The sequence below is a fragment of the Mustela nigripes genome, chromosome 4 (genome assembly GCF_022355385.1).
Source record: "Mustela nigripes isolate SB6536 chromosome 4, MUSNIG.SB6536, whole genome shotgun sequence".
Classification (NCBI taxonomy): Eukaryota; Metazoa; Chordata; class Mammalia; order Carnivora; family Mustelidae; genus Mustela; species Mustela nigripes.
The window spans coordinates 183,035,860-183,050,700 of NC_081560.1; the positions used below are offsets into that span (position 1 = coordinate 183,035,860).

Here is a 14,841-nt window from a genome sequence, read left to right on the forward strand (position 1 = left end):
TCCCAGTACCTCCCGCTGTGTTTTGTAATTACATGCATACTTGTCTTTACCAGTTACTTATGTGAGCTTCTCGAGAGCAAAGATCTCTTTTATATCCTTTTTATAAACACAGCACCTGGTACTTGGCAGATAATGAATAAGTGTTTTTGAATATTCAAATGGAAATTGGCATTGCGTAGCAAGAATAGCCATTTTAACATGGGTATTTAGCCTTGCTCAGACGTCAAATTGTAAGAGCCTCAACTGGAAATAGTAGTTACTTGGCTCAAAAAGTATCAGACTTGGTATCTCAGAAGGCTACACGTTGCCTGATTAGTAAGTTGACGCATTGCTTTTAATAAATGACACTACTCTTATGCAACAGATATTCGTTGAGCCCTCCATGGCTCTTGTCCTGGGAACTGGGAATGAAGAGAATAGTTAGTGATGTTCTGACCTTCTTCAGGAGTTCAACTGTGCCAGAGAAACTGACATGTACCCCTATCATCCCTAGTGATTACAACGAGACAAGAACTGTTATGCAAACATTTATTAAATTTTGAAAACCTGCATATAGACATAATGCTATAAAACTTGAGATAAAAGAATACCGAACTAACAGAGGAGGGAGGGAAGTGACAGCTGTGTGTATGTAGGACTGTGTTAAGCATTTAGAAAACATAGGTAAGGCTAGAATCTGTAAATATATCAATAGATAAGGGGTACATTTCCCCCACATTTGACATTTCTGAAATCTTGGGGTGTCTTAGAGTTGCTGCAGGCAAGGGGCGGTCGGGCAGCAGTTCTGCGGTAGTTGGCATCACTTGTGTGCGCACAGCCCCTTGCATAAGATCGGAAAACCCCAGCACCAGATCCTGCAGTGAAGAAAATCTCAGGGATACAGTGGGGCATTCTTAAGAGATGCTGCATCCCCAACACTCTTTTTGACACAGAGAATGGTATGGAGTGAGAAACGTTGACACTGATGGCTCTGAGTCAGAAAGTGATTCAGAAGAGCTGGAATCTGAATGTGAAGTTTTAAAAAACCTTAGCCAATTTGCTTATGTACCTCCATAGGCTCAAGAATGCCAGATGATAGGGACACCTGGGTGGCTCAGTAGGTTAAAGCCTCTGCCTTCGGCTCAGGTTGGGATCGAGGCCCACATCAGGCTCTCTGCTCAGCAGGGAACCTGCTCCCCACCCTCTCTCTGCCTGCCTCTCCGCCTGCTTGTGATTTCTGTCTGTCAAATAAATAAAATCTTAAAAAAAAAAATGACAGATGATAAAAATTGATGTTTAGCTTGGAAAAGGGCTCTTTTATAAAACCTTTTGATCATCTAAAAGTTTAGACAGAAAGTAGATAGAATAGTATTCGGAACCCCTGTATATTCCTTACCTGGATTTTGTAATTTTCAACACATGGCTAGTTTTGTTTCTTAGGTACCACTTCCTACTACCCCTTCATATTTTGAAATAAATCCTAGACATAGTATTTTCTCTGTAATTATTTTATGTATGTATTTATTTACAGATGTAAATAAATATGTAATTTATGTATGTATTTCTAAAATAAGAGGAGTTAAATGCTTTTTAGTAGGTATGAAGGATTTAAGCACACAACTGAAAAACTAGAGAAAATATTTGTAATATATATCAGGGAGAAAACATTAATATCCCTAAAGAATCTTAAAAATTGAGGGGGTCCTTTCTTACCCTCTACTCTCTTCTCCTCCCATGAGTCCCAAACAATTCAGGCCTACAGTTTTTAGCTGAGGCAGATCAGTGTAGGTGTTCGTCTGGTGGGCCAGGAGCAGAAGAACCGGAGTAGCCTGGTGTCAGCAGTTACAGCCCAAGAAGGATGAGGCCATCCTCTTGGGGGTTTTAGCCCAAAATAGTGTAGGGAGAAGAGCACATCCACACTGGGAGAGAGGGTGGTGGCAGAGAGAAGAGAATGTGGACGTGCGTACTTATTGATAAAATAAGGAAATATATTAAAAGCCAAGTTTCTGTCAAAAAAGGGAATAATAAATATGGAAAAGGAGAAAACTTTTATATTAGATTGGAGTTGATGTGAACATTTAACATATGCAGGTAGATGTAGAATTAAATATAGATGTAAATGTATTCATGTGCTTATGTATATATGCATCGAATATACTCTGTAGCTCTGTGCAGCTGGAAAAAACCCACCCTTTTCCACTGAAAGGAACCTAGACTCCTGGAGAAATGGCGAGATACCAAAGCTTGAGACCGGAGAAATGAACAGAAACTAAGACTGCGATGTCTTGTATCAGAAAAGAAGTACTCATAGAATGCTAGGGACATGTCAAAAGGACCCAGAATCCAACTTGAAAACATTGCACTTTATCATGTTGGGGGCATTTTGAGCATCAAAATAAGTGATGTTGGTAACAGATTATTGCCTTTTGAATAAAGTAGGAGTCCATGAACCCACATAGATATAAATGAGTGTATGCATGAGTCTGTATATGTAAGATGAGGAACCAGAGATCACAAAGCTTCAAAGTCCCTGTCTACAGAATACACATTAAGTACAAAAAGGGAAATAGTAACTTTACAGTGACAGAATTACCACTGTAATCTAAAGTCAGATACCTCTCTAACCAGTTATCTGAGTAGAGCGGAGCTCATCAGTGGTGAGAGGAATTCAAGTTATTTACCACCTGACAGGATAGCTTGAGAAGGTTGTGGCCTCATTTCTGTGATGTTCCTGCCAAAGACGCCTAACCTGAATTTAGACTTTAGGAAGGATCAGACACACCGAAATCCGGAACCTTCTCCAGAATAACTGCCCTGCCCTGGAGCCTTCGGTAGAGTCAAGACTGTGGGAGTCAAGAACAGCTGAGGAAAAGAAAGATGAAGTGAGTAGATGTAGCCAGCGATCCCGAACTGAATTCTTCTGTTTTAATAAAGGACATTTGGTGGACACTTTCCTGATTTCCGTAGTTGTATTGTGATAAGAGGGATGTCTTCGTGGGAAATATACTGTAAAGTGAAGGATCATTGGGCCAGGTCAGCAGCTCCTCTGAAATGGTTCAGGAAGGTCAGGTCTCTGTGTTGTGTTATCAGCCTTTGTCTAAGTTTGTGGTTGGTTCAAAGTTTACGGAGAGAAAACCAAGGGGGAAAATATCTGGTTGAAAAAGAAGTAAAAAAAAAAGAAAAAAGAAAAAGAAGTAAAAGATATGAATAGACATTTCATCTACGAAGAAACTTAAATGGGCTTTAAACGTATATGAGATATTCCGCATCACTCATACTTAAAGAAGCGTAAGTTAAAACCTCAGAGAAATATTACTTCTCATCTCTCATGAGAAAGCCATGGTTGAGTGAAGAGATGGGCAGTCCTCTCCCCCCAAAACAAGTGTAAGGGCTATTCTCTAACAAAAGGAATGTGAACTCTTGGAGAGATGGCAGATTTCAGAACAAGCTGAGTCCAGAAAGTAAATTGTGACAGAAGATAAGGAAGTGGCTCAGAGGATGATGGGGATATGCCAAAAGGACGCAAACCCAGCTTGCAGGGACTTCCAGTGCCCCAAACTCACACAATTTGATCGCCTAAACAAATAATGATAGGAATGGATTACAACCCAGAGAATAAAAATGAGTGAATTTTTACTCATTCATTAATTAGATGAATTAAATGGGAGGAAAACCATTTCCTTAGAGCAAAATTCTAGCTACCATATGTAGATGGATTGATGGGGTTAGGGGAAAAAAATCACTGTTGGCAGCTACTGTAGTAATGGTTTCAGGCAAGAATTCTTCGAGTTCGATAAAACTAGTGGACAAAACAATGAAGGAAAACTAGGTCTTCCATAGGCTCCAAGTATCTTCCCACAAGATGATAACGACAGAGGAGACGAGGATAGCTTTCTAGTTCCTGGCAAACGTGACCGTAAGAGATGAGGACTAACATCCTCATTATGGGACACACCACTCTCATGCACTCCCTGAGAATGATGGGATGAGAAGAACATATTTTACCGGTCGTTTCCCTCCAAAACTTGACAGCTTGAATCCAAGCATGGTTCACACCAGGCAAGTCCAAATCAAGGGACATTGTACAAAATAACTGGCCTGGACTCTTGAAAACTATAAAGGTCATGAAAGAGAAAAAAGGACAGCAGAACTCTTCAACAGTCAAGGACATGAAGAGATATGATTGTTAAATACAAGGTCTGGTTCCAGATTGAACCCTGAAGCAGAAAAGCCATGGTTTTCCTGTTTTTGTCAAGGATACTGCTGGGCAGTTAATGAGTTCTGAAGATGGTCTGTAGATTAGATAACAGTATTGCAGCAGTGTGGAGTTTGTGGTTCTCCTAATTGTACCGGGGCTATGTAAGAGAACATCCTTGTTTTAGGAAATCTGCACTAAAGTATTCAGTAGTAAAGTACATCCTAGCTATGACTTGCCTTCAGACATTTCAGGAAAGGTATATGTATATATAGCATAGTCACATATATGAACACAAACAATGATTTAGCAAGTGTAAAATTTTAACATCTTGGAGAACAGGGTACTACATACACAGAAATTCTTTGTATTATTTTTGTAAACCTTTTGTGGTCTGAAATTATTCTAAAATGAACTATTTTGTAAAACTTAAAGATTCGTGATTTCTTTTTAAAAGTGTTCTGGCATGGTTTAGTTTTTTCTTAGTGCTGCATCAAATAATGGTATGTCTTAATCTTATAGTGTGATATTCAGTGAAATACAGCATATAATATTTCATGAAATGTATAGTATAAATGTGCTATTAGGAACTAGTTGTGTCTTGTATCTAGTTTTGTAACCTTAGTTGAGGTACTTAATGTCTGGGGCTCTGTTTCCTCTGGTGAATAGTAGTACATGCATTGTGGGGTTGTGGGAAGTTTAAGTGAGGTAATGTGTTTAAAAACTAGCAGATGTCCTGGCACTTCGTAAATGTTCAATAAGTTGTGCTTGTTGAAATAATGTATTCATATAAAAGTGATAGTCTTTAAATGAGAAATGTAATTCAAAAAAGCTGGGTATTTGCTACTCTGGTGCCTTCTGTATTTAAAAAACATTCCAGAAGAGGAAGCATTACACCTGCGAGGCACATAGGAGTCCATCGGGGGAAAGTCTGATGGTTTAATGGTTTAATGGCTTTTAGTAAGCTCCACCATCATTAAGACCAGAAATAATGTGAATAAGGGTTATATGCCAGTTTCCTTGTTTCAAACTACGGTGTGTATGTAGTTTGGTTTTTTTTTTTCGCTAGCGTTTGGACTTTTCTGATACTAGATGGTTCAGGAGGGTCTTAGGTCTTAGGTCTTCGGTCTTAGATGTGCTTCAAGAAAGAAGCACAGTTTTCACTTGGATCTCCAAGTAAGACAGCTATTTCTTAAAAGGATTTTAAGAACATACCTCATGTATCTGTTTGCTTTTTTGCCAGGAAAAAGAACCCCTCCGTGTAATACCACTTAAAGAGGTTCATAAAGTCCAGGAATGTAAGCAGAGGTAAGCACCAGCTCTCACTTAGTTCCTGGCACAACTTATCAATACTCAATATTGCCTTAGTTTGATTGATGTGTACAGATGATATTTTTCTGTGTTATTTCTAGGGTTATTTTTAACTCTTCTTTGTAGTTGGGATATGCTTAAACTTACAAAATCTTCAGATTAAAGTATTGAGATATTTTTTGTTTTATTTGAAAACTGAAAGTTAAGAAACAATCCCTAGGCATATTAATGGGAAGGAAAAAATTTAATATGAACAACTTCTATCGTATTTGACAGATTGATTTATTACTTATTTTAGTATTTGGAAGTTGCTACATAATAGGGCTTTGTAAGAAAAATGTGTTAACTGTGCCAGTGTGTCTTTGAGCAGACTGACTAATTCGCCATTGAAAACTTTGAATTTTATACTTCTCTTAGGAATCTTAAAAAATATATGTATAGCTATATAAAATTTGTAAAATATAATGCAAGAATAAATTGAAAAAGTTGCTAATTTGGTTTTGCTAAATTATACCAGTATTTTATCTCTATTTATTCTCTTACTGACATATATTTGGTACTAGATAAACAAGTGAAAGAAACACTATCCAACAACTGCTATTTACGTGCAATTGGACGTTTGTTTTTGTTGACAGTGACATAATGATGAGGGACAATCTCTTTGAAATTGTAACATCGTCTCGAACTTTCTATGTGCAGGTGAGTTTGGAGATTATGGATCCTCTTACCAAGAGATTAATAATTTTGGAGGTGAAGTAAATATAAATAAACTTGTAGCTTATGTGAATAAGAAAAGAAAAACATGCCAGCTGTAATTCACAACTTAAAAAAAAGTTATGGGGCACCTGCGTGGCTCACTGGGTTGAGCTTCTGCCTTTGGCTCAGGTCATGATCTTGGTCCTGGGATCAAGCCCCACATCAGACTCCCTGCTCAGTGGGGAGCCTGCTTCCCTATCTGTCTCTGCCTGCCTCACTGCCTGCTTGTGATCTCTCTCCCTCTGTCAAATAAATAAATAAAATCCTTAAAAAAAAAAAAGTTACATGTAAAATTATTGGTAGGTCATTTTAGCAAATAGGGCTCTCTTTGTTCTGAGTGGCAGAATAGAATTAAATTGTATTTGTGGGAAGGGAAGTGCTGTTTTAATTTAGATGCTGACTTTCAGTTTGGATTATTTTTGCACATACTTTGGAATTTTGATTGTGTCATTTTTGGTAATGTTAGAAACCGGGTCTAAAATACCCATAATAAAAACAGACAGTGGAGCACACAGGTGGGAGACAGGCATCCTGTATTTAAGTTTAAAATACACCTTTTACTTACACAGCAAACTAGTTAGATTGAAAGTTTTTTTTTTTAAAACATTCGTTTTTGTTTTATAAAAGTTACATATGATGATTGCATGAAATTGGGAAAATATAAAAAATATGAAGAAAAGGATATAAAGCACACAAAATCCCACGTTCAGGAAATCATTCTTATTTTAATGCCTTCTTAAAGGTGTATATTTTTATAACAAGTGGGGTCTTATGAAGTACACAATGTTCTATTCTGTTGAATGTATTAATAATCTTTTTTTCCACATCACTACAAATTCTGTAAAAACTTTTTACAGCTGCACCATGTTCTATTATGTGAATGTTCCGCAGTTCAACTGTTTCTCTGCTCCTCTAACTGGTTATTTACATAGTTTTGTACATTTACTATGATAAATAATGTGGTGGTGAACATTTTTGTGCTTAAGTCTGCCTTGATTTCTCTTTAGGTTAAGTTTCTAGATCAGGAATGGCCATCAGAGTATCAACGTTTTTAACCCCCCTTTTTTTGCCACATTGATTTCTAGATTTGTGCTTCACCTTTCCTGATTTGAGTTTTTCCTTTTAAAAGTCCTTGTTACAGTCATTGGTTCAAAAGAACATGTTGTGACTTAAAATCTTTGGACACAAGTAAAAGGCAGGATCTCTGTTTAATTGGATTTAAAGTCATAGTAAAGTTTTAAATTCACATTGGGAAGCAAGGTCCTATCAAGGAATATGCTACTTTGGAATATGACTACCAGAGTTTCAGTATATAGTGTAGTACTAGAAAAGACTTCTAGGAGAGTAATATACAAAATGATGTCAACATGTTTTTTAACCACACAATTACATGGATACTCTTGTAACAGACAGTCTAGCAGTAGATAGAGCGAGTTGAGGTTTGTCTTTGACTTCTTCCTCTCATCTTCGCTCCAGAAGTACTCATGTTGACGCTTTTTGATGTGTCTGATCTTAAAATATCAGGTGTCCAACTCTGGTCTCTATAGTAACTTCCCCTCAAAACCTGGCTTTAAAAAGTGATTTCTAAAATTTTTTGGAAAGCATTGCCTTGGAATGATTTTGTTGTTGACTCTGTAATTTACCAGAAGGGGCACACTGGATCTGTAGACATAGGAGCTGATTTTGAGGACGAACTGACTGAATGAGTCCTTTCTCTCCCTTAGGCTGATAGTCCCGAGGAGATGCACAGTTGGATTAAAGCAGTCTCTGGTGCCATTGTAGCCCAGCGGGGGCCTGGCCGATCAGCATCTTCTGTATGTTCCCTGTTCTCTGGGGTGATAATCCCTAAGGCCCCACCCCCCGCCATCCTGTCGAGTTATTTTCCTTCCTCTCCCCCTAATCCTTCTGGTTTCGTTCTGTATTGAGATTTATTTGCATGTTGACTTTCATACCAATTGGACTTGCAAAAAATAATCCATTTCTAATTTAATGCTTCCTTGTAGTGTTATGTATACATAACTTTCTGTGCATTGTATTGTCTTAAATGCACAAGCAGGGCAACTAAAGAATGAACATTTCCTTGCTTTGTTTTAGGAGTTCTTACTTGTCACAAGGTCTAGATTTGTTACAACTTGACAAATTCTTAGTATGGGATGTGGCCTAATCCTGTAAAGCACCTGAGGTTGTAGCATTACACAGTTTGCTGAAAGCCTCAATTTCCTCTTCACTCCCTCTAATTTTAGTTAAGGATTATTTTAACTTACTAGTGCCCTAAGACCTTTGAGCCGCTGAACCCAGAATTAATACGATTTCCTGTTCTCAGCCACTATTTTCCATTGCATAGTCTCATTTTCATTTTCTGGTAGGGTAATTTAAAAACCTGCCGCTTTTCACTATCAGAATTGTCTTTGTGGTAATATGATAATAAAATTGAAATGTTAAACATTTTCAGAAATAGGAAAAATGTTTTTAATTTATCATGTTTAAGAACATCGTAGGAATAAGATTGGGCTCTAGAATACCTTGGTCAGTGGTCTCTCATCTCTACTGAGGAATAGAAAAAACATTTTTTTAAAGATTTTTTTAAATTTATTGGGATGGGGACAGGGAACACAAGCAGGAGGCACAGCAGGCAGAGGGAGAAGCAGTCTCCCCGCTGAGCGAGGAGCCCAAGGTGGGACTGGATCCCAGGACCCTGGGATCATGACTTGAGCCGAAGGCAGACGCTTAACCTTCTGAGCCACCCAGGTGTCCCGAGAAAAAAAGAACATTAAGTGTCTTGAAATGTAGCACTTCTGTCTGCAGAATGTAGTCTCACATGTAGCATGAAAGCCTTTATTACCTTCTACAGATTTGTTGTTAATGCCAGATGTTCTGCACGTTTGTATTTTTCTAGTAATAATTCTGTCTTTTAATAGTTTCCTGGTAGTAATAACTACAGATCAGTAAATACAAGTCCAAGTTTCTCACTTCTTAAATTTCTCTCCTTATATCCTTTTTTGGAATATCTTAGAAGTCACTTTCATAGTATTAATTTTGTAACTGCCTGTGTTTTATGTGACCTTTCCGGCTGCCAGGTATGGGACTTTCTGCAAAACAGTGTCTTTGGGAAGAGGAAACATTGGAGAAGGGCACCTGTGTTTTGTGCTTTTGTGGTGGGGGCAAAGTGGACTCTCTGTCTGTAACTGTCAGCAGAACTTTCTCTTTTCCTCCCTCTCCCCAGTATAGGTTAACTCTAATCTTAGCTTTGCACTGTGTTCCAGATGCGGCAGGCCAGAAGGCTGTCGAATCCTTGTATACAGAGGTATACATCAAGAACTGGTGAATGCAGCACGTATGTGGGCTCTCACGCAAACGTGCCTTCTTACTAGAGGGCCCGGACTCACTCACTACTTACAACTGATCATAGAAAGTTGAGTTAACCAAACTGCCCTTTGCAGTTACCGTAACTGACTTTGTCGACACTAACGCAAACTACTTCACTGCAGTCATCCGTTTGGATATGCATATTTAAACAATAATGAAAAAGATAAATCATGAAAAAATGGAACCTTACTAATTGAAAAAGTCACATTAAGCTGTCTTCTAAAAATTAGTTTCCTGAATTGCCACAAGTTTCAATTTCTGTATTTTATGTATTTTGAAATTTTTTATACTATACCATTTAACCGCACCCTTGTTCTAATAATATATGCAGACTCGTGCATGCATATACATTGGATAAACTCTACATTACTATACTTTGCATGACATTTTAAATCTCAGGTGAAGTTTAGTCAGCTCCTGGGAATCTCTAGTGTTTTGTCAATTTGTAGCACTTTGTTTTCAAAGCCGCTAGTATCCCATGGGACCGCAGTATGCTAGGAGCTGTGTGGCAGGGCATTTGGGATGGTCATGTGAAGGCTGTCCTTGATTAGCAGCAAATCAGAATTAAGATTCACAACTGGTAGCTATTTCTCCAGTTTTAATAAATGATCAAATATGTACCCTTTGCTGCCTTTAAGACCTTTAACCGTATGAACGTATGACATACTCAAAACTAAGTAAGTGCCCTGAAAGGAACAGTGAAAAGCCTGCGCCGCTACTGGTTGCAGCAAAATTCAGGGATGAAAAACTAAATTTGTCAGACTGTCAGAGAAAGCCGTAGGTTTGGCAAACAGTGAGTTCCACTTACTAAAGAAATACGGCCTTTCCTTTTTTACATTCTGCATTTTAATTTTTTTATCTTCCTAAAATATGTGGGAGGATTCCTAGTCTTGATTGAGAAGATGCTGTTAAATAGGATGGCAGAGCCGCTAGGCCCCCTTCTTAAACACAGTTCGGTTGCAGCTGGAGCCCTGCATCCCAGGGTAGGCTGCCTGAGTCTTCAAGTGGCAAAGCTTTGGTGACAGGACTGGTTTCTTAGTGGAAATGGTTGTCGACTGTCATGGCTTTAACCTCACTTCTAAAAATGCATTGCTTTGGGAAAGAACTTGCACATGTATGCTGCATGGCTCATGCTTCTGCTCTGTGTGTGTGTGTGTGTGTGTGTGTGTGTGTGTGTTTCGTTTGGTTTTCAGAGAAGAAAGTCTCACACTGAGTTACTAACTCTGTCGTTACTGTTTGCCTGCATCTGACCACCACCCGTCTTTGCAGGAGCATCCCAGCTGTGCTTCCGAATCCAAACCCGCTTGCCGCTCTGCCAGCGCAGCCGCCAGCCCACATTCCGCAGCCTCTCGCAGCAACTCTTTGGTCTCAAGCTTTACCATGGAGAAGCGAGGATTTTACGAATCTCTTGCCAAGGTCAAGCCAGGGAACTTCAAGGTCCAGACTGTCTCTCCAAGAGAACCAGCTTCCAAAGTGACTGAACAAGCGCTGCTAAAACCTCAAAGTAGAAATGGCCCTCAGGAGAAGGACTGTGACCCCGTGGACTTGGATGACGCGAGCCTTCCGGTCAGTGACGTGTGAGACGGAAGCGCGTGGAGCCTCACCTGCCTCCTCGGCCCTTCTAGCCAAAGATGATAGAGGACGAAACGGTTTTTAATACACATATTATACTGCCTCTTTGATGTACTCTTTATAAGCTGGTAAACCAAGAATCTAGGGAGTGGCCAAATTAAATGTAATTTCTTTAAAAAAAAACACACAACACAAGAAAAAAACCTGTTTCAGTATCAACTGTCTGAAGCTTCGTGTGCTCTCTTTTGGGTGATGAAAATGTGTGTGTGGTATTTTTTCCTAGTGAATTTGACAGTTTAAATGTTTAACAACTTAAAACATTAAAAATGCATATTAATTATTTTGGTTGTTTTTAAAATGCTACTTAGATTTCCTATTAGATGCTTGATATTTACATATTCTTACTGGTGAATATTATTGAATGAAATATTGTCAGACTAAGATATCTAAAATCATGATGTCTTTGGTGCTGTAAAATTTATACTACAGTATGGACAGCTTGGAAACGATAACCATCTCTGTTGCTCTGGGCATTAAGGTGAGTGGCCAGTGTTGCGTAGAGGAGATCATTGGACCTGTTAGTGAGGGTTGTAGGTTGCATGAGGTGGAAACTAGAACTCACACAGCTGTGTCTTCGACATGAGTTGGAAAAAAACCTGGGGCTTGCAGCAGTCTTTGCTTTTATGAGACAGTGAAAATGATTTGGTGTGAAATTTCTGGGTGATCTGATTTTCATATCAAGGTTTTATAAATAGTTCTTATTTCTATATTTGGATCAGTGAAAGACCTCAAGTTTATATGTCAAGACATTCTGCCCTTAGCTGTGTGATTGCAGCCTCCCCTTTTGTCCCTGATTAACCTCATCTTGTTGGAGGATGTTGTTGGAATAATGTGCTCAGAAGTCCTACATGATCAGTTTTTAACATTGGGATAAAATTAATTTTCAGTAGCATAGTTGAATGTGCTCAATAAGATATCTTCTCATGGTCAAGATGCCAGGATGCTTTTATTCTTCTACGTGTGCAATAGAGATGTAAAACACAAATTTGAGTATACGTTTAATCACGGGGGTATCGTAAATGTCAGCACCATTCTAAAAACCCTTCGTTTCAAGCGTTGAGTAATAGACCAGTTTGAAGTACCATTTTTACAGTTGAGTCTTAAACATTTGCTTTAAGAAACTAGTCTTGAATTTCACATGCTGCTATTTTTATGATATTTTGCCATCTTACTGTGCTGTTTTGTTTTGAATTCATGTGTGTCCCTTTTTCTCCTTTGCATTTCCTAAGATGATGTCTGGTTTGAGAAAAGGAGAGAGATTTCCTACTACAGTGGTGGGGTCCAGAGGTTACCATCTGTTATAGGGGAATTATGGAATCAGTTTAAAAATCTAAATGCATTAAGTGCACCACTCAACTTTTTTATTCATAAGCTAATATTTTAAAGTTGTATTTCTATTTTTTCCTTTTTTGCAGCTACATTGGAAAATGGTAGATGCAAAGTTTTAAGTAGCTATCACTTTTTCTGCCAATGTATCCATTATAATGGCTCTTTTGAAAGTTACTTTTTCATGAACACACCTAAGAAATCTTGTGTAGACAGTTTGCAATATTCAGGAGCCTCATGCTTTTTTCTTTGGTACAGCTTCTGCATTGCATGTCCATTTTAGCATATTTTGGTATTGGTAATTTGATATATTTCATAGTGGCAAAATACTGGCTCTATTTTGGGACTTTTTATAGAACTGCCCTTGTACTAAGTAGCATAGGAAAATGTTCTTGTGATTGTCAGGGTCTCCTCTAATATTTATCTCCATACTTTTATAATTCTATGAAAATTATTTAATTATTTTAAAACTTATACTTTTCTTGTAAATATGTCACATCTGAATTGTCAAAAAATCACTTTGAATACCTTAATATTTGCTGCATTTTTTTTTCTGTATATATAACATGTCTTCTTTCAGAATGGGAATGTACATGTGCTTCCCAGTGTTTACTTTTATGTCTGTTATCTTTATAATGTCAAACTGGTTGAACACTGTAATGACTTGAGAATAAACTCAAAATTCTAACTTACATCTCGTTTTGTTTGGGTCCACTCTGGTGTGAACAGGTAATAGAATTAGTACAAAATATAGGTGATTGACTGGAAGTTACATATTTAAGGACAGACTAATTATTTGGTAACCTTTGAAAGGCATAGTTTGATGTATCTGTACAAGGAAAGATGACTGGTTTTGGGGAAAAGGGCTTGCTTATTTTGCTTCCCTAAAGCAAAAGAAAAACATGTCCTCAAAAGTACTATGATACATGTCGGCTTCAAAGCATACTCTGAATTGTCCAGGCTGCTTTTGCTCTGCTTGGTTATTGGTTAGACTGGACATGGCATGACCAAAGCGGGGGGGCAGAGGGCATTTTAATTCTCAGAGGGGCCGTTGTCATGTTAGAAGTTATTTTTTTCAGACCCACTGTTGGTAACGGAGAGTCCGTGTCTGCTATATAGGCGGCATCAAATAATGATGGAATTGGATGAAGGCCATCTCTTAGTAATCTTTATTAACTGATACAACTTAATTTCCTTTCCCTGAAAAGTATTTTAAATTCTTTTAGTTTTTAAAAAGACCCAAAACAAGAAAGTTCTAAACTTTGTTGCTTTCACAAAAAAAGAAATCCCTTTCTCAGCCTTTTTTTTTTTCCCCTTCTAGCTGCATTTCGGGAATTTTCTTTTAAGTGGTTCTCGTACCTTTATCAAAACAACAGTAGGTGAGGCAGGAAATACTTGTATTAAAAAGTGCAGAGACATAACAAATTAATACCAGATTTGGTAAGAATTTTCCTTGTCTTTCTACGGGTATGACAGTCTACATCAGACGTGATGAAAATACACTTGATGGGTTTGTATTTTCCATTTGCAATCTTATCCATGTTATACAGACCCCAAATTAATTATTTGTATATTTTTATTTTTTAATGATTTATGAAATTATATTTTTGCAAACCTCAGCTAAGACTTACTGAAAATATTACTGAATTGGGGTTAGCATTTACAATTTTGAGTGATAAAATTAGTATTCTATTTTCCGGATATTTAAAGTGAGTAGTGCCTTACTATGGTACAGTCATGTGGTAACAGTGCCACCTTCTGGTTATGTCATTGCTAAATTTAAAGTAATTTGTAGTCTAGTTCACTTTATTTCACTCATCATAGAAATTAGGGAAGATATGTACTTGCATAGGATAACTTCAAAATTAATATAAAATTTAAGTCAACATTCACAAATAACTTCTTTAAACTATTCAGAGAGAATTACAGATTCACGTGTAGTTGTAAGAGTTCTTGTGTATCTTTTATTCAGCCTTTCCCAGTGATGATATGCTGAAAATATTATAATGAGGATATTGACACAAATACAGTCAAGATACAAAATAATTGCATCATCACAAGGACCTCTTAATGATGCCTTTATAGCCACACCTGCATCCCATTTTACAGGTTTGGTAATGAACTTGGTAATATTAGATTTAAGATCCAGTTCTTTTGGGGGCAGCTGGGTAGCTCAGTCAGTTGAGCATCTGCCTTTGGCTCAGGTCATGATCCCGGAGTCCTGGGATCGAGCCCCGAGTTGGGTTTCCTGATCTGTGAGGGAAGCCTGCCTCTCC

General features: G+C 37.9%; 1 protein-coding gene across 6 annotated transcripts in view; it reads left to right on the top strand.

Moving 5' to 3' along the window:
* PLEKHA1 (pleckstrin homology domain containing A1) overlaps positions 1-13,257 on the top strand; it is a 55,266-nt gene extending 42,009 nt beyond the window's left edge. For 4 of the 6 annotated variants that reach the window (XM_059398740.1, XM_059398739.1, XM_059398741.1 and 1 more), the window contains 4 exons: positions 5,418-5,482; positions 6,121-6,184; positions 7,966-8,055; positions 10,877-13,257. In XM_059398740.1, coding sequence (XP_059254723.1) covers positions 5,418-5,482; positions 6,121-6,184; positions 7,966-8,055; positions 10,877-11,188 — 531 coding nt within the window. In that variant the 3' untranslated portion in view covers positions 11,189-13,257. Of the gene's footprint in view, positions 1-5,417; positions 5,483-6,120; positions 6,185-7,965; positions 8,056-9,504; positions 9,576-10,876 lie in introns of all 6 variants that reach the window. The other 2 variants (XM_059398742.1, XM_059398743.1) reach the window with 2 other exon arrangements.
* Positions 13,258-14,841: the final 1,584 nt, after the last annotated feature.